The 19,515-nt window shown below is 37.5% G+C and overlaps 3 protein-coding genes across 7 annotated transcripts in view; 1 reads left to right on the plus strand and 2 right to left on the minus strand.

Moving 5' to 3' along the window:
• Nucleotides 1–2,483, minus strand: part of LOC144033191 (SPRY domain-containing SOCS box protein 4-like) — a 76,575-nt gene extending 74,092 nt beyond the window's left edge. The window contains exon 1 of the mRNA XM_077541119.1: nt 2,195–2,483. The gene's annotated coding sequence lies outside the window, so the exon portion shown is untranslated. The remainder of the gene's footprint in view (nt 1–2,194) is intronic.
• Nucleotides 2,480–19,515, plus strand: part of pxylp1 (2-phosphoxylose phosphatase 1) — a 37,672-nt gene continuing 20,636 nt past the window's right edge. The window contains exon 1 of one of the 2 annotated variants that reach the window (XM_077541110.1): nt 2,480–2,500. The gene's annotated coding sequence lies outside the window, so the exon portion shown is untranslated. Of the gene's footprint in view, nt 2,501–17,590; nt 17,950–19,515 lie in introns of those variants that run through there. The other variant, XM_077541109.1, reaches the window with a different exon arrangement.
• Nucleotides 3,000–18,248, minus strand: LOC144033190 (solute carrier family 25 member 36-A). 4 transcript variants are annotated; one of them, XM_077541116.1, is made up of 8 exons: nt 17,781–18,248; nt 16,004–16,168; nt 13,408–13,485; nt 8,462–8,562; nt 7,368–7,434; nt 5,369–5,658; nt 5,160–5,281; nt 3,000–5,047 (listed from the first exon to the last, which is right to left on the minus strand). In XM_077541116.1, the coding sequence occupies exons 1-8, from the start codon at nt 17,819–17,821 to the stop codon at nt 5,003–5,005; spliced, it is 909 nt and encodes a 302-aa protein (XP_077397242.1). In that variant the 5' UTR covers nt 17,822–18,248; the 3' UTR covers nt 3,000–5,002. The 4 variants fall into 4 exon arrangements, with proteins under 4 accessions (XP_077397242.1, XP_077397244.1, XP_077397241.1 ...); XM_077541118.1 differs by having other exon boundaries at nt 3,000–5,281; nt 17,994–18,244; XM_077541115.1 differs by having other exon boundaries at nt 3,000–5,281; nt 17,781–18,243.

Consider the following 19,515-nt stretch of genomic DNA (forward strand, 5'->3'; position numbering starts at 1 on the left):
AAAAAAAAGGACACAAAGACACAGTTACATATTTGAATTGTGCTATTGCCAGTGTTTCGCGGTGGCTAAAACGCTAGCTAGCAGCGTTGAAGTGTGACAGCCATCGGATTACTTTATAAAGGCAGTTTAAAGGGATACTTTTAACCCTTTCATCCATCCATTAATTTTTCTGACCACTTATTCCTTACTTTTCACCCATTTAAATAAAAAGTTAATATTTTATAACTATTTATAACTTAATTATTTTTACCTTTAAAAACAATTTGTGCCACTTGCTGTCGACTGAAAATGACATCACGTGCACCGGTAACGATCAGTCACGGCTCACCTTGGTGTGGTCATGCTACTTTCACAAGCTGAGATATGATAGGATATTTTGTGGACCCGTAGAGGAGCTACAATACATAATTTACATATTTAATTTATATTTGAAAAAAAAAAAAAAAAAAAAGCCTAGCTACTCAAACGGCTTGTATTTCCGTGTAGTAATCATTTTAAGCAATTACGTCATCACCAAGCCGTTAAAATTACGGCTCTGGGAGATCTAATTAGTAGTTTTAAAATTCTGATAGACATAGTGTTGTAGCAAGAAGCGCCCCCTGTTCTTTTTGAGTGGGTTAAGGATTTAGGATTAAGTTTTACGTCACATTGACAGTGCGTTCCGCGACACCAAGGCAACCTCAATAGGCAAATCTTGTCTTAATATTTCTGTGAGAAACAACAATCGTAATATACGCTCCTTGTTTCAAAGAAATGTTTCTACAATTCCGTATGTGATTTCTTACTGGTCTGGTTTTGCTAATGGTTTACACTGGAAACAAATTTGGTCTCTGCCATACAAATATCTTTTAACAAATAAAGTAAGGGAAATTTCTTTTAAAATAATACATAGATATTATCCTGTTAAAAATTATCTTCTTAGATTCAAGAAAGACATTTGTGTTGATTGCTCATTCTGTGAATTGTCCCCTGAAACACTGGTCCATCTATTTTGGTATTGCCCTTATACAAAAAAGATTCTGGAAAGAGGTGTCTCGATTTATTATTGATTATATTGACTCTACTTTCTGTCTTTTCAGGAAAAATGTACTGTTTGGATTCTGTAATGATGATAGTGAACGAAACAAAAAAAATTTAATGATTAACTTGATAATTATTTTGGCTAAATTTCATATACACAAATCTAAAGTTAGTCATTCAAGACCTTTGTTTTTAGTTTTTGAATTGGAAACCAAACAATACATTAATACAATATTGAACTCGACAAACAAGAAAGAAATGAGAACTGTGGCTTTACGCTCTTTTTAAAAAAAATATTTTTATTTAAGTAACCCCCTGGCGTATTTGTTTTTTTCTTTTGTTTTTTTTTTTCTTAAATTAATAACGTGTATGTGAACTGTTCTCAAGTTCGTTGTATAACTTGTTTAAAATTGTACAATAAAAAACAATAAAAAAACAGTGGTTCGGCGAGTCTCCCGATATGAGCGCACCTAACCTTCCGGTGCGGAAGGTTAGGTGCGCTCATCCGGCGAACGCGGAAGTGATTTGTGCATATGGTCATTTATTTATTTATGTGTTTGTTTGTTTGTTTGTTTTATTAATCAAATTTAACAATACAAGTATACAAAAAAACGCTGTATACAATGTTAATCACATGCCAGGGGGAATACAGAAATCACATACATTCAAAAAGTTTATAAGTAGTACAAATAGTCAAATACCAATTGTTTCTAAAGCCTTTTTGTTTAGTGAGCTACTATTCAATTTTATATCAGATAAAGTATCATTATGGAAGTGTTATTTGTGCATATAGTCCATTTCCCCCACCAAGAATATTATGAGTCACTATCAACTTCCTGTTCGCTTACAAAACAAAACACGCTCAACTGGTATGAGGTCGACAGCCTGTTTGTGTTTTCCAGTAAAGCCGAACGAAAACTTATGTATTTAAAAATCAGGAAACGTTTTCGCTTTTGTCGTTATGGTTTTGTATATTTTTCAAAGACAAGAAAGCATTACAAATGACAAGATGTGTATCCGAGTTTGGTCAAACCAACTTTCCCTCGCTCCCGAAGGAGATCGGCGCTCGTAACCCCAAACAATCAGTACATTTGAAGAAAACAGCCTTAAAAAATATATGTATCATGTTTGATACTAGATGAGTCGTCGTGTAAAGCTGAGTTTTCAAACTTACCATAAGTGGACACCGGGAGAAGTCGCAACAAACCAATGAGTTTCCCCCTCAGAAAAAATAAACAAAAAAAGTCCCCACACGCCTCATATACTAACTACAAAGTCTCAAAAACATACGTAAAACGTGTTTGATAATACGCCTGCTAACTAGATAGACGAGGCAAAGTAATGAAGCCTCTTTCTTTGTTCTTCGTGGGCTCTGTCTCGTCGGTGGACGTGCATTTACTGAATTATCGCCGTCCAAGCGTCCATGTGTGCCTCGCTGCCGCTGATTGGCTGCAGGTTGAGGATCATGAAAAGGTGACTGGTGAGTAATCACGCGTTGTCCTCTCGCGATGTTTGCAACGACAGAAATTAATTTGGTATTTTCCATCCACCCATTTGTCTTGTCATAATGGACGTCACTATTTTATTACATTCATTGCGTTAGATGTACCGGCACTGTACCGGCACACATCTGCTTTGCTTTGTATGTACTGTTATGTAAGCAACTTCCTGTTTGAGTCCACCCTAACCACGGATATTTGATCCAGAGCCGCTTCATTTGACAAAAATATCACAAAAAGTGGATATAAGTCAAGTTTATTGCCATTTAGTTAAAGAGTTTAGCACTGTCAGAAACATGTCTAGCCCCCGAGTTAAGGCCTTCAACATTTTATTTGATATTCTAAAATATATTTGTCAGTTTTTTTCTCGTTCTATTCCAATATTTAACATTATGAAAAAAAAGCAGCAGACTGGACAACTACCACCACCTGCTGGTAAAACGTCGCATTACAAAAAAAAATGAAGACATGGAGACAGTACTTCCACTCTTTCCAATTTATTGACTCACTTGTTCAACAAAACAAGTTATGACAATGCATAGACATAGCCCACTTAAAAGCAGACTCAACAACAACAACATGGAAAAAGGTCAGCAGGGAAAAGGCAACAATTTATTTAAAAAGATAAAAACCTGCAGTTCCTTAACTGAGTTCATACATAAGTCTTAGTCTGTTATGCTCAAGACATGACTGAATCTCCAGACTATCATTTGGGCAAGCACGCACACAAGTATACATTCACAAGCACACAATGCAAACATGGGTGCAAAACAATAACCATTGGATGAACAGCAGGCGGACATGCTGTACAATATAGTTGAAAAGATGCATACTGTATTGATATAATTTCCAGTTCAGGTTAATTTCACTTCAAATAAAAGAACATTCTTGTCCTCATGGCATGGAACAGTGTAGATAAGTTTGACTAATTTTTTTTGGGATGAGCAAACCACGTTTTTAAGGTTTGGTAATATTAACCAACCTACATGAGACCATCTGGACTGACAATGAGGCACATCTGATGCACTCGTCACAGCATCTGACAGATATTGGGGTCCCACACCTGGGCAGTTTCCACAATCTTTAGTACATGTAAAGCATATCCAATTTTAATGTAAAACCAAAACTGCCCTTGCACTGAAGCTAGGCAGTTAGAATTGTTCAATATGTAGGCAGTGTGAGCTCAATTAAAGTGACTAATTACAGCAAAAAATGGACAATTAATTACATTTCGTGGTTGTGGGCTATTGTCAATTTGGTCTAAGGGTTATTATAGCCAGTGACAAAACTGAACAAATTAATAGTTTAGTATAATATAGTAGGTATAGTATAATAATCATTGTTAACATGTGACAAATACTTTGAAATTATATATAAGCAGCAATGAACTTCACTTAAAATGTATAAAAATGATTGCTCAACAACAATGTGTATTTATTATTGTGCGTTTTTAAGACAGTCATATGACTTTCTAATTCATCAACATGAACTGACCCTCAAAATTCCAGGGGAAGACTGAGAGGATTGTTCCGAACAACAAGTTTGGATTTTCAAAATGAGAAAACAGGAATGAAAATTCAAGACAAAAAATACTGTACGACACCATGAGTACAGGTAGGGAAATCATATTTTCACAACTGGAGAGCCATATGCGCTTTCCAATCAAAATGAATAGGTGTTTTCATTTTGCCTTTTACCAGTCAGACAAATGGAATTACATTATGTAAGCAAATATTTAATATATCAATATTACAATTTGTTAGTTATTTCATGGCTATTTATATATATATTTATTTGATTTTTTAAAATGAGTATTTTACTTCCTTAAGCCCGCATATTTACATTCCAGTAGATATGAAGCAGGCCAAGTGTGGTTTAGTTTGGCAATTCGGACACATTATTAGTCCAGTACTCTAACTCAAGTATAAAGAGCTAGTGTCCGATTGATTTTCTGTGGGGATAAGAGAGTTCTAAATGCATGAAAAGCAAGAGCAGAAAGGTTAGGTGGTTGCAAAGCCGAACTCCACTCAACTCAACTGTATATTTACAATGAAACCTAAGTTTCCTTAAGTGCCTGAACCTCCACGATACCCGTGTGCAAATTACTTCACATTGTGAAGAGTTGTGTTTATCAGAGCTTCACAACCTCACTACAAGCACATGTGGATGCTCAACTTTCACATTTTGTCTATTCATACAAGGCACGATCCCCCCTCCATCTACATTGGACTCAGAATTTCTCGATTTAAGTCCAAATATAAGTCAGTAGGCATTATTACTTAAGTGCAACTACAATTTTCAAAATTAGTATTGTGGGTGTTGGAGTAGTATCAGTAGCAATGAGATGATGGAGGGCTTGTTTGAGCTGAAACACCCCAAATCAGAATGGGTATCATTCAAACTTCCTTCCTTGTGCCTTTGGTGCTAAAGAGACAGCATTGAGATGCTGCCTCTGTTTGTCTTGTGAGCATTTGTGTAGCTTGTCAGCAGTTTTTCCATGTTTTCCTCTCTCCAACACTGAACACGGGCTGGATTACAAGGACGAGTTAAAGTAAAGGAGTGAATATATTAACCATTCAGGATGTAAACCACCATCTCGTAGGTGCACATCATGATGGCGGTGTTGGGGATCTGTCGTACCAAGTGGGTGGTGAGGCCGCGGTAGAGGGCGCGAAAGCCCTCTTCTTTGGGAACTGTTGTTAAAGTCTGGAAGAAGGAGCGATATTTGGTGCCTTCCTCACGTAGTCGCGTGCGGATCACTTCTGTAAAGGATTGCGCAAAAGAGAAATTCAAGCTCATCCAATGAGAAATCAGCTTGCATATGTGATTTTTATTTGAATCGTACTCACCATGAGGATAAGCAATGGATGTGGCACACGTCTTGGAAGTGGCAGCAGCAAGCATCATCCCCACAAAGTCCGAAGCATCCTTGGCTACCTCCTCTTGCTCGTCCATGTTCTGGGGTGCTTTGGCTTCCAAGAGCCGTCGTTTGATGTTTTCATATATCATAAAGTGGATCACAGTCTCTGAGATGCCGGCGTAAGATGCAGACATGCCCCTGTAAAAGCCTCGTAAGCCATCTGACTGATACACCCGGCGCACACATTCAAACGCACTCATCCTATACTCTCCTCGATTCCTGCGGGGGAAAAAAAAACCCCAGAATATTTCAGAATTATGTTTTTGCAGCTGCTAGTTTGTTGTAACCATCATGATTACTTAAAGGGATACTTGGCTCATTGAGCCATTTTCAGCAGTAAAAAGTTTATATTTTGTCTATAATTAATGTGATAACTTCATTATTTTTCATGTAGAATTAATACCTTTTAAAGGGATACTTCACTTATTTAGCCAATTATAGCAATAAAAAGTTAATATTTTGTCTATAATTAATTTGATACTTTCATTATTTTTCATGTACAATTAGTACCAATCACAGCTCAGCTTGTGAATGTCACATGACCAAACCTAGAAAACAGGTGAGCTGAGCTGTGATTGTTTACCTGAGCCCTTGTGATGTCATTTTCAGTCGACAGCAAGTTGCAAAATGTGTTTTTAAAGGTACTAATTGTACATAAAAAAAATAATGAAAATATCACATTTATTATAGGCAAAATATTCATGTTTGACTGCCAAAAATGGCTAAATAAGTAAAGTATCCTTTTAAAATAAAAAATTTTCCACTTGCTGTCGACCGAATATGACATCACCAGTGCTAAGGAATTAGCTAACGACCAATCATGGCTCAGTTTACTGACTAAACACAGAAAACAGGTGCGCCATGATTGGTCGTTACCTACTTCCTCAGCACAGGTGATGTCATCTTCAGTCGACAGCAAGTGGAAAATTTTGATTTTAAAAGATATTAATTGTACATGAAAAATAATGCCACATCATTCAATGAGTCAAGTATCGCTTTAAAGAGAAACTTTACTCATTGAGCCCTTTTCAGCAGTGAAAAGTTAATATTTTGTCCAGAATTAATTTGATAACTTAATTATTTTTCATGTACAATTAAAAATACCTTTAAAAAGTAATTTTTCTACTTGCTGTCGACGGATAATGATATCACCCGTACTGAGGAAGTAGGTAACAGCGACTCATGGCTCACCTGTTTTCTGGGTTTTGTCAGTAAACTGTGCCATGATTGGTCGTTACCTACTTCCTTAGCACTTGTGATGTCATCATCAGTCGACAGCAAGTAGAAAAAAATACTTTTTAAAAGTATACATTGTACATGAAAAATAATGACGTTACCACATTAATTATAGACAAAATATGAATATTTTACGGCTCAAAATGGCTCAATAAGTCAAGTATCCTTTTAAGATCTCATACAGCTCTCAACTTAAATGAGTAGGCTAACAACAGATTTGTTCGTTTCCTTTTGGAGTTAATATATAGCTTGCACAAAAATAATAATAATAAAATAAAATAATAATGTTATAAAAATGAGCTGCGATTGGCTGGCGACCAGTTCAGCTTGTACCCCGCCTACTCCCCGAAGCCAGCTGGAATAGGCTCCAGCACCCCACGACCCTTGTTAGGAGCAAGCGGTTAAGCAAATGGATGGATGGATGGATGGATGGATGGAAAAATGAGTATACAATGACCATCTTGCTAAGTCAAATTTTCAATGTCAAAATTCAAATTTCCAAAGATTTAACCACAGGTGAGTGTAATCATCAAAATTATGAAAGTGGTGTCTTGCATTCTGTGCCAAATTGATGAAAAAGCATTCCTCTCAAACTCATTTCGGTGATGTATCTTTTTGTACTTGCAAGCCAATTCTATTATTTTCTGCACCAGATAGGTCCGTCTAAGTGTGACATCATGATGACATTTTACCTGGCATCCAGCTGTAGACGAGTCTTTATAAGCCATATTGGATTGGTTGCTGTAATGGCTGTAAAACCTACAGAAAGGGGAAAAACAAAATGCTTTAGAAGAAATTGAGCAATCAGGCTGATATGCAGCTAGTCGCCCAAAAGACAACTTTTACGATTTATTTTGTTAAGAAATATAAATATAAACATATTGGCAATGACAAACTTGACAAAGATGCTGTGGAGGTATGAGTTTCATTTCACAGACAAAAATAAATAATTGTCTGGGATTGATTGACTGGTGGCCAGTCCAGGATGTCCCCGTGCATCACCCCTGAGGCCGCAGCCCACTCAGGTCTCACCGCAGTTGGTCAGTAGCTTTGCCAGCAGGGAGTCAGTGTGACTAATGCTGACCTTGGCTGCAAAAGTCTGAGTCATGCTGTGCTAAATACGGCACTGTAGTGTACCTGTGAAATTCAGCTTTACACACACAGATGACATTCAGACTTGTAGCTGCAGCAGCATGAATGACCCACATTGTAATGTTGTAATGTGCCTTCAGTGAAAACAACCTGACCCACAATCCGTACAAGTCAATTGACAAATAAACGGATGACCTGGTGGCATTAATATGCACATCTTTCAACTCGTACTTATGAATTAAGCACGTCAACCGTCTCAATATTTGCCCATTCTTGTTTGATTGGATTCAGGTCGACACCCGCAAGTCATTAACATCATCAGATCTCATCTTTGATGAGCAATAAAAGACTTTGTTTGTAGCCTTTATCTACACAGTCTCACTGCAGACAGTGAACCACACAGGCCGTCCTCACACGTATAGCATGGAAGCAAAAGAGACAATTACATATATGGAAGTTCGGAACAATCAGTGCTACGGGTGGGAAGCAATCATTGAATTCCATAACAAAATATGGACAAATACATAACATTCGGCAGCTTTGTGAGTCTGACCTTGACTAGAGTTCTGACCTGGCAAACATGGTACCAGTTGCCATTTTATTTTTGATGTGTACAATATTCTAGAAAAGGTCACTGAGTGGAATTACATAAAAAGCATTACTAAGTGGGGGATAAGTGAGTTTGTACATATACCGGCCATTCCAGCTGATACCATGTGAACCTGTGTGGAGTCAGGTTCCAATACACTGTTCAATTTCTCTTTGGCTGTGGAGTAAGCAGCGAAGTAGATGGCTCTGTTGACACAAAATAGAAAGCTTAAGTTACTTTGACATCTCTATAAAACAAAATAATTAGGTTTATGTAAGCCATTATTCCGTGTAAATCTTACTAGTCTCATCTAAAAATGTGCCTCCAACAGATACACAATAATGAATTAACAAATACACCCCAATTTACACTCGACGTTCACATTCTGATTCATATTCTACTTACAATGTATTTTCACATGACCCACATTCAATATCATTGTGTCCATTTACCCAAGTGAAACAACCAACTTTGCTCACGACCTGTTCTAGTTCTACCTGTATGGAGAGAAATTTGTGTCTTTATTTTCAATCAAACAAAAAAGGAATTTTCAATCAAAAAAAATTTTCAATCAAACAAAAAGGGGATTTGCAATCAAAAAAAAAATTCAATCAAACAAAAAGGGGATTTGCAACCTCAAATAAATTTTAATCAAACAAAAAAGGGTTTTCATATAAAATACATATTTGCAAACAAAAAAAAACATTTCAAACATGGATTTGTATTTTAATAAAATCTTTTGCAAACATTTTTTTCGTTTTGTTTGCGAATCTGTTTTTTGGTTGCGAATCTGTTTTTTGGTTGCGAATCTGTTTTTTGATTGAAACCTGTTTTTTGGTTGCGAATCTTTTTCTGTGTTGTGTGGGCGGGGTCCTCCGTTCAACCGATGATAGAAGCCTTGTCATTGGTCAGCTTGGAAGCCGTTGCGACAACTTTCATTGGTCAGATAGGAATGTATGGAGAGAAATTTGTGTCTTTATTTTCAATCAAACAAAAAAGGAATTTGCAATAAAAAAAAAATTTCAATCAAACAAAAAGGGGATTTGCAATCAAAAAAAAAATTCAATCAAACAAAAAGGGGATTTGCAACCTCAAATAAATTTTAATCAAACAAAAAAGGGTTTTCATATAAAATAAAAATTTGCAAACAAAAAAAACATTTCAAACATGGATTTGTATTTTAATAAAATCTTTTGCAAACATTTTTTTCGTTTTGTTTGTGAATCTGTTTTTTGGTTGCGAATCTGTTTTTTGATTGAAACCTGTTTTTTGGTTGCGAATCTTTTTCTGTGTTGTGTGGGCGGGGTCCTCCGTTCAACCGATGATAGAAGCCTTGTCATTGGTCAGCTTGGAAGCCGCTGCGACAACTTTCATTGGTCAGATAGGAATGGGGGTGTGACAATGTTCGTCTGACTATTTCCTGGTTCATTTTGTCCAGTCGCCGCCAGCATCGAGGTAAATATGACCCCCCCCCCCCCCCCCCCCCTCACTTCTAGTTTTCCGTTTTGTTTATCTGACATTTATCTAAAAGCAACCCTTGATCTATCGTTTATCCGGTGATTTGTTCGAACCATTACAATTAACGTAATCACTCACTCAGCATTGCTTAGCCATGTTAGCTAGCTAGGTAACTGATGGTCCGATACATGAGTCAGTCATGAAGCTATGTTGTTGGCAGTCAAAATACAAATATACGACTCATTGGGATAGCGGTTAGCATGAAGGTTTTTTGTTTTTGTTTTTTTTTTTAACTCCGAAAGAAACCTTTGCATTCGCTTTACATACAAGCAGGACTGGGAATCGAATTTATTTACACTAGCTGCTTCCCCTTAATTTTGGATGTTTGAAGTAGAGATTAAATTCGTGATAATTCTGTGATTATTATTTATTGGTGCTGGTTGTTTACTGTATGAGTCAGATTGAAACAGAAGGGGAATCTGAGTTGTAGGTGTACTTTTGCAATTACACTGACTAGATTTTTTATTTTAGAGTGCGAGCAGACCAAGGGGTAGAAAATGTAGACATAGCGAGATGCATGTTTACTGTAAGAGGAGCAGGCCAAGGCAGTTTTATTGCTGGTAAAAGCGTACATAACCAGAGGAAAAAACTTAGTAAAAGTTCTTGGAGTTACTGTAGCTTTCATAAATGTATTTGATATTACAGATCCAGCAAGCTGAAGAGACACTACCCTTGGACCATCACGGTGAACACGGGATCGTTATACCTGACATCCACTGTCGTTTACCTGAGGAAAGACTTGTTGCTTTACGGCAAATCAATCCAAACAAGGAGTCCTTGAGTTTTGGTCGCGTCATTTATTTGCAGACTCTCAATGTTGCTTCTAGTGCTAGTGTCTCGCGGCCCAAAGGGTCATTTAAATTTATGTAAAAAATGAAAATAAATTCCTGTGTAAAACAGTTTGACTTTTATTTCATAAAAAAAAAGCATGCATATGAACTAACAACCAGTCAATTATTCAGCATTTTATAGATTTTATACAGACATTTTTCTCAAGAAATGATTGGCCTGCCAACAAGAAATCAAGAAAGCTCAGAAAATGAACTGTTAAACTTAAAACAAACATTTTGGTAGGAACAGCCTGTAATTACTCAAAAAAATGAAATGGATGTGATTTTTTATTTTTTTTTTGCCCTTTCAATTACACTGTGTCAAATCTGGCATCAAAGGTGATAGCAGTCAGTAGATGTGATTTAAAGGAATGGTAATCACTCATATGAGCAGTTGGAAATGTAATGGTGTTTGTGCAGGGGGTAACATAATGTGTGACCTGGCATTTGTACCTCACAATTGTGGTCAAAGTTTATTGATATTTTAAATTGCTCTCTGTCTGACATAAGCAGGTGCTTGTGGCCCTGCTCAGTTATCCACAGCATCACCTCATGAAGAGAGGTGACCAACCACCAACTTCATCTTCTGCATCTAAAAAGTAAAGAAAAGTGTGCTTGAATTAAGTACCAAACATGTAAAAAAAAAAAAATTCTGACAAAGTTATGTTTGACACATGTTTTGAACATTATTGAAACAGGAAAACTACAATGAAACAATCACAGGAACTAAATGTATTTATATTACGTAATCTCAGTCACTTCCTCTGTATTTCAAACACCCAAGACATAATAAATGTAGCAGAGGCTACTTATTTCAATGACCAGAACTTCTCATAAGTGATTAATAATTAGCATTTTATTAATGTAATGATGTAATGTAATAAAATAATCAGAAATAAGCATAATAACAGCTATCTCAGCAGGCCGTTTATTTGGGCCGTTTCTCGTACCAAAAAAACATCACGATTCATGACTAGACTAACCAAAATCAAACGTTTACGTGGCCTGGATCCTAGTAGTAGCAATGTCACCGCTTTGACGGTGCATGAGTTTCCCCTCTTTTTCAACCTGACTCGTACAGTAAACAACCAGGACCAATAAATAATAATCACAGAATTATCACGAATTTAATCTCTACTTCAAACATCCAAGATTTAGGGGAAGCAGCTAGTGTAAATTAATTCGATTCCCAGCCCTGCCTGTATGTGAAACAAATGTATGTATGTATGTATCATGTATCGGACCATCAGTTACCTAGCTAGCTAACATGGCTAAGCAATGCTGAGTGAGTGATTACGTTAATTGTAATGATTAGAACAAATCACCGGATAAACGATAGATCAAGGGTTGCTTTTAGATAAATGTCAGATAAACAAAACGGAAAACTAGAAGTGAGGGGTGGGGGGGTATTTTTACCTCGATGCTGGCGGCGACTGGACAAAATGAACCAGGAAATAGTCAGACGAACATTGTCACACCCCCATTCCTATCTGACCAATGAAAGTTGTCGCAGCGGCTTCCAAGCTGACCAATGACAAGGCTTCTATCATCGGTTGAACGGAGGACCCCGCCCACACAACACAGAAAAAGATTCGCAACCAAAAAACAGGTTTCAATCAAAAAACAGATTCGCAACCAAAAAACAGATTCGCAAACAAAACGAAAAAAATGTTTGCAAAAGATTTTATTAAAATACAAATCCATGTTTGAAATGTTTTTTTTTGTTTGCAAATATTTATTTTATATGAAAACCCTTTTTTGTTTGATTAAAATTTATTTGAGGTTGCAAATCCCCTTTTTGTTTGATTGAAATTTTTTTTTGATTGCAAATCCCCTTTTTGTTTGATTGAATTTTTTTTTTGATTGCAAATTCCTTTTTTGTTTGATTGAAAATAAAGACACAAATTTCTCTCCATATACCTGAGGATGTTTGGTCACAGTCAAATTATTCTATTCAATTATGCAAGATCAGACAAAATGCCAGACTGACAAAACAAAGATGAAACCGCCTTACCTAACTGAAAAGCATGCATTAAATAATTTAAATGGTTTCCCAGTGCCGCTCCCTTTAAAACTATGTCATGGCACAGAAAAATCACAACCCAATGTGCAATCACTTGTTGAAATTATGCCAATAATCACTCGACAAATGCTTAGCAATGGAACCTGCAGGCTGCATGCAGTCATTAGCCACACCCTTTGCTTTTATCATGGCCACACTAATGATGATAAATGGACAGGGATCTCACTGATGTCTGCATAACACTTCCATCAGGGTTTCTGCACAATACATGTACATTATGTATGACAATCTGTGTGTACTACAGTCCACTCATGCTGTACATTATACATACACTCACATCAGGGTAAAGAAGTATTTAGTCAACTGCCAATTGTTCAAGTTCTCCCACTTAAAATGATGACAGAATTTTAATTTTCATTATTCAACTGTGAGAGACAGGATAAAGTTCCACCATAATTTACAAATTATTTAAAGAAAGAAAGAAAGAAAGAAAGAAAGAAAGAAAGAAAGAAAGAAAGAAAGAAAGAAAGAAAGAAAGAAGGAAAGAAAGATGTATTAACATGATTTTTTTAAAACAGTTTTTTTCCCCACTGAACTTTAATGGCATCAAATCATGAGGTGGCTAAAAATCCCCACCCCTAGTTGCTAATGTGAGGACAGATATATTGTTCTCAACTCACCTGGAAGGTGCCACACCCACCAGGTTTGGTCCCAAGCCTCTGAAGAGTGACCGGGGTCCTTCCTTCTCTAATATTAATCTGAAAATGGCATTGACATAGAAAAATAAGAAATGTGACACTACAACATTGGATACTGTATATAGTAAACATTATACCTGTTCCTAAGAGGCATGCCTTTACTTGTGTCAGGTAGTCAAGTATGTGGCCTCCCCAAACTATGTAGTTTTGCCAAGTTTGCCAAGCTATTACCATGCATTTTGTCAACAAACTAACATATAGCTTTCGATGAACAAACTTCAATATCAACATTTGTGCTATTCATCCTTAAAAGAGCTCGTTAGGTTTATTCAAAACTATGCTTTGAATGCCTCATGATTAAAATTTACTCAGATTGTTATCAAACCACAAGACAAGACAAATATTTTATGTTACATAATGCCTTGATCACCCACTGATGCTACCTATTCCTACTTGAGTGCATTTTGGCTGCTGAGTCTAGTAAGTCTACATGCTTCACTATTTCATTGCTTAAAACAAAAGTGATTTCAATTAAAAACACATTAACAGGTCAAGTTTAGGGATTCACCATATATATATATATATATATATATATATATATATATATATATATATATATATATATATATATATTAGTGCTGTCAAGCGATTAAAATATTTAATCGCGATTAATCGCATTTTTTCATAGTTAACTAATAGTTAATCGCACATTTTATTTATTGTAAAAAAAAAAAAAATCCCTTGATTTTTTTTCTGTCCCATTATTTTATCGAATTGTAATATCGTTAACGTGAATAAGAGGATTGATTTTCGTATGCAAATTTTTATTTTTTTTTATTGAAAAAAAGTATTGAATTCAACACACGCAAAGTCACACAAACAGCCCCTCAACAGCCCTTTCCAAGGGATTAAAATTGGGGCAATGTAAAATGCCAACAAAGTGCATATGAAATGTAAACTCAGAGACTCTGCTTATTAGTGCAGCAAACTATTTTTAAAGTTTGTTTTAAACTTAGCAGCAATATATTGGTCATTATTTACCAGCTCAACCCAGTTTCTGATTTCTTTCTGATTAGAAAAATAACTGAAATGGCTAACAGCATCCTAGTTTGCTTTGAGCCAGTTACTCAAACAGACAAGCCTGTTAACATTTTCAGACAACAGGGAAGCTCGCCTTCATATCGCGATCATATTGCGCGCGCCATATGTGGTCAGTGAGACTTTGGATTTGATGTCCCATATACTAGCTACCTGCCTGAAGTGCTCTGCGACAGTATTGGCGAAATGCCGGTCCTCGGTCTTCATAACAAAGCATGGCAGCGAAGCACCCAGTCAGTGTCAAAATAATGGGAAGTTACCCCGAAGTAGTTGTGGTGACTGAGAGACGTCCAGTAATCGCTTCGGTGAGTCTCTTCTTAGTTGATTCATCCATTGGTTTCTGTCGGAAATTATCCACGGATGCCTGGGTTTGACGAGGGGTCGGAGAATCGGCATCAACGGTGTGCTTGGCTATCAAATTGTATTTTAAGCTGGACGTGCTGCGATGGTAGTTCAGTTCGCGATGGCAATACATACAAATTACTTTGCTCTTGTCAATGCCACCATTAGGTAATTTTTTAAAAGTAAACTTGCCGTTCAAAATTGAATTTATATCCTTTTTACGGCTCGCCATGATGCTTCTCTTTCCCCGTTGTTGTTGCTTTTTTTTTTTTCCTAACCAGCAATGTCAACGCAGACGAACTTTTCATCCATTACCGTGATTGGTCAAAACAAAAGTTTGGTAGACCACGCACAGGTTGTCATTGCCCAATCAGCTTTAAGTATTGTAATGAAAGCCTTGCATTTACCGCTGATCTGTATACACAGTGGCGAACTCCCATAAGTGAAAGACAAATGATCTAGTTGCCAGGTGAAAGCTCCAAATGAGCTTTAATTGCGCGATAAAAAAAAATGACGCCGTTAAAAGGGGGTTGCGTTAACGCCGTTAAAAACGTGTTTAACTGACACCATTAATACATATATAAGACCAATAATTATTAGAGGCCGACCGAATAATTAACCCGACTATTAAATTCACTGATTTTCGCCTTTCGAAAATTGGACAAAAATAATCAGCCAATTACCAATATAATTTTGTTACATAATGTTTTAAATCAAGGGCAGTACCAGTTCTGGCCAGCACAACTCAGCTCCATTGTTTCTTCTACGTTCATTTAGTAGCCGCAGCCACTAGTTCTTCAAGGAGGGGAGGGGGAGGGAAGTGCAGCACGTCGGATGGTAGTGAAAAAGATGACCAGAAAGCATTGGGAATTTCCTGAGTCTCGTGAACCGTCAGTCCGTTTTTTGCTCATCATACAGTTTGTGATGTTTTTAAAAAGGGGTCATATTGGCCTTGTTGGACTGAACAAGGCAGTGTATTGGACAAGCAAGCAACAACAGAATACAAGCTTCCTTGACAGCAGGGAATACTGTACATGAATGATGTACATTACTGGCTCAAACTAATCGATGCAAGATGGATTGAACCGTGTAATAAATGCAACATACAGGAGACATATTATTGAATTTGAGGACTCACTTGAGGCAGTGCAAGGGACCTGGTGGAGACATCCGGGCCACACTGGCCCCATTGACGGTACTCAGTTGAACCTCAGAAACGTAGAGATTGATGGATGATGACTGCAGACGTGTCTTCACTACTTCCAGTGGGCAAGTCAATATGGCTCCCACCGTGCCACCACATCTGGTAGAAAACAAAAAGAAAAAAGTTTTGAGTTAGGTAGTTACTTAACGACATGCAGTCTTGCTTCATGAGCATAAACAAACGGTCAAGAGTCAATGAACAGTTAAAAAAAAAAACAAATACTACATTTACATCAAATCAATAGAATAATCAACACTAAAATATTGGCTGGTGACAGTCCTAGCTAGCTGCAACCTATTCCAACTGACTTTAGGTGAAAGGCAGGGTACAACTTGGTCTGGTCATCATCAGCCAATCACAAAGCACATTAACAATGTTACATAATGTTACCAGTGTCTAAAACAAAGTGGAATTCTAACGATCTGTAGCATGTAGGCTAGCCCAGACGAGAGAATCAGAATGTTTTGTGCTTCTTGGGAAAGAACAACAAGCTTCTATTCAATGTCACAGTCAATCAAAAAGATTTAAGAAAGGTCAAACAACAGCAGATAAGTTTTGTTTTGTTGAGGAGCTTGAGAATCGAGTCAACTACACACTGGTAATTCTGTACGCGGGTAAAGTTCTGTTCATTTACTAGTTTGTATTTTATTTCGAATTATCTATTCAGCAAAAGTATTGTTGGTATACAAATTATGTTCATATGTTAACGTTAATTTTGATTTGAAATGTTGATCATTTAAACATTTAAATTCCTTTTGAGAAAATGGAGAATGGCTGGGGGGGGCGTATACAAAACTTGTTTCAGTTAAGTTCAGATATTTTTAAAAGTACGTGAAATTCACAAAAAAATGAAAATTACATTTTTGAGACAAAAAAAAAAATGTACATTTTATTTTAGCTATATTGTCTTGCCCTACTATATACTGTGGAGTAAAATATCTGTAAATGATATGATGCAAATGTATAAACACAAGACTACTGGGTCAGGTCATACCATCGAGAATGTGCGGTTATCTTCAGTCAGGGGTCATTTTCAACACCAAAGATGAGATAAGAGTTGTCAACAAAGTTTTTGGCATAGGTCTGTTAGTGTTTTTACTGTACAAGCTTCAGAGAAAGTAGCTTCTTAAAAAAAAAGAAAAAGTTAAATCAAATGACTTGCATGTGTTGTAGAAATACAACATTGAACACAATACACTGTTGCAAAATACAGTAATACAAATGGACGCATGGTGACAATGACTCACTCATTTACTTTTAATGTTAAGAAATACGCTAGTAAACTCAGCTTGTTAGTTTCACTTAGGAAAAGCGTGGCAATGCGTGTGACATCAGTCGCATACCAACACATCGTGCTTTTGCGCTTTGTTTTTGTAACAGCGCACGCAACACAATTACACCTCAAACAACGATTTTGGAGTATTTCACGTAGGATTTGAAAGAATTTGCGAGGGCGCCCTCACTCATACGCCCACTTCGACCTGACGTTTCACTCATCCATTGAAATGTCATTGAAACGTAAGGCTTACACTTCGATGCAAAATCATGGCCGAGAGAAGAAAGTTGCACCACAAAGCAAGGGAATCGCATCAATTCAGCCGTCAAACTGTTTTGGATCTGCGATGACAAGCGACGACAGACGACGGCGTGGAGCTAGCGCTAGCTCTCTCTCTCACTCGCTGTAGATGGCATGAGAATACATTCTACTCACCCTCCTGCAAACAGATGAACTAGGGTATCTCTTTGACTCATTGTGTCTCATATTCGGGAACCGTCAACGGGAAACTACGCGGGAGACAAGTGGAGCCGGGTTGAGGAGACGGTCCGATATCAGCCCCACTAACAAATGATACTCAGCACGTCTGTGTATTGTTGTAGAGGTCAGTGGCAGGCGAGAAAAAAAACGACGGCATGCAATAGCTACCCTTGATAGCTAGCTAGCTTGTAACGCTAGCGCTCTCTTCCGGTGACAAAATCGATGTCAGCGCGACAGGCCTGCGTCTCCAACTTTACAAGCGGTAAAATTCTTCATTATGAATTATGGCTTGCGTTCATGTTTATAGTTAGTTCTAGCCAGTAGCACGACAAAGCAACCGATGGCCACTGCACAGCCTGACGGAGACGCGTGGCTCAAGTCTACTGTTTATCGTTGAATGGGAAACATATACAAACGCTGTGATTGGTTAGGGCTTCCGTAGCCCCGCCCATCACTTATACTTCACGTGATAATGCTTTTATTTGGTGGGGGCAAAGATCGTCTGCCAGCTGGAAAGTGGAAAATGCACGCCTGCACGACTGACCTGAGTGACCTCTCGTTTACAGAGGGACAAATTGTTATTGTAACGTATGCATGTTGTAGATATTGATGAGTCATCAATCCTGCATGTATAACTGCCTCTCTAAAAAGTGTATTTAATCAACAGTTATCATGAAAATTGTGCAGAATAATGAAACTCTTTGGACACATTATAATTACTCTAAACATCCATCCATCCATCAATTTTCTTGACCACTTATTCCTCACAAGGGTCACGAGGGGAGCTGGAGCCTATGTCAGCTGGCTTTGGGCAGTAGGCGGGATACACCCTGGACTGGTTGCCAGCCAATCGCAGGGCACACAGAGACGAATAACTATCCACAACCACAAGCACACCTAGGGACAATTCAGAGCGCCCAATTAACCTGCCATGCATGTCTTAGGAATGTGGGAGGAGACCGGAGTGCCCGGAGAAGAACCACGCAGGCACAGGGAGAACATGCAAACTCCACCCACTTTTTTTTTTCCTGAGAAAACATTTTGAAAGCCACACACCCAGACGCGGGCCAGCGCTTGCCATTACCTGTAAACCATTACATATTCAAACACTATTGTGGAACATGGTGTATGTCAACATATTGTTAATAATCAACCTTTGTTTGACCGTAATGGGCTACTGAACGACTTTGCTGATCAAATATTTCCATATTATGTTATTACAGTATGTTGTCTTAGGTTGGTTCATTTAATATACAGTAATTTATTTCAACATGTAATAATTAAGGTGGCTATTCACTGAAGTGGGTCTTTGTTTGAGCGCGTTGCTATATATAGACTGAAATCCATGAGAGAAAAGGGCAGTTAAAGTTTAACTACTTTTTTCAGTCATTCGGTTCATGCACATGTGACTCGTGAGCCGTCACTCATCGGGTCCCATATTTGTTCACATGCCTTCATACCCTGACTGCTCCCGCCAACCTTGTTTTCATTCATAGGCAGGAAGCACTCAGAGAAAATGTCCTCTTTGACTAAATATCGTCTTATAACTTTTAATATTCAACCAAACAACACGACTGTGGCGCAATAAAAACAGTACATGGATATCACTTAGTATTGGCTGAATCTGATGTCTCAGGCCACGGGGAGTAACAACTGACCTAAATATTAGCATATCATATTTGAACAATTA

Source organism: Festucalex cinctus, chromosome 13 (assembly GCF_051991245.1).
Source record: "Festucalex cinctus isolate MCC-2025b chromosome 13, RoL_Fcin_1.0, whole genome shotgun sequence".
Lineage (NCBI taxonomy): Eukaryota > Metazoa > Chordata > Actinopteri > Syngnathiformes > Syngnathidae > Festucalex > Festucalex cinctus.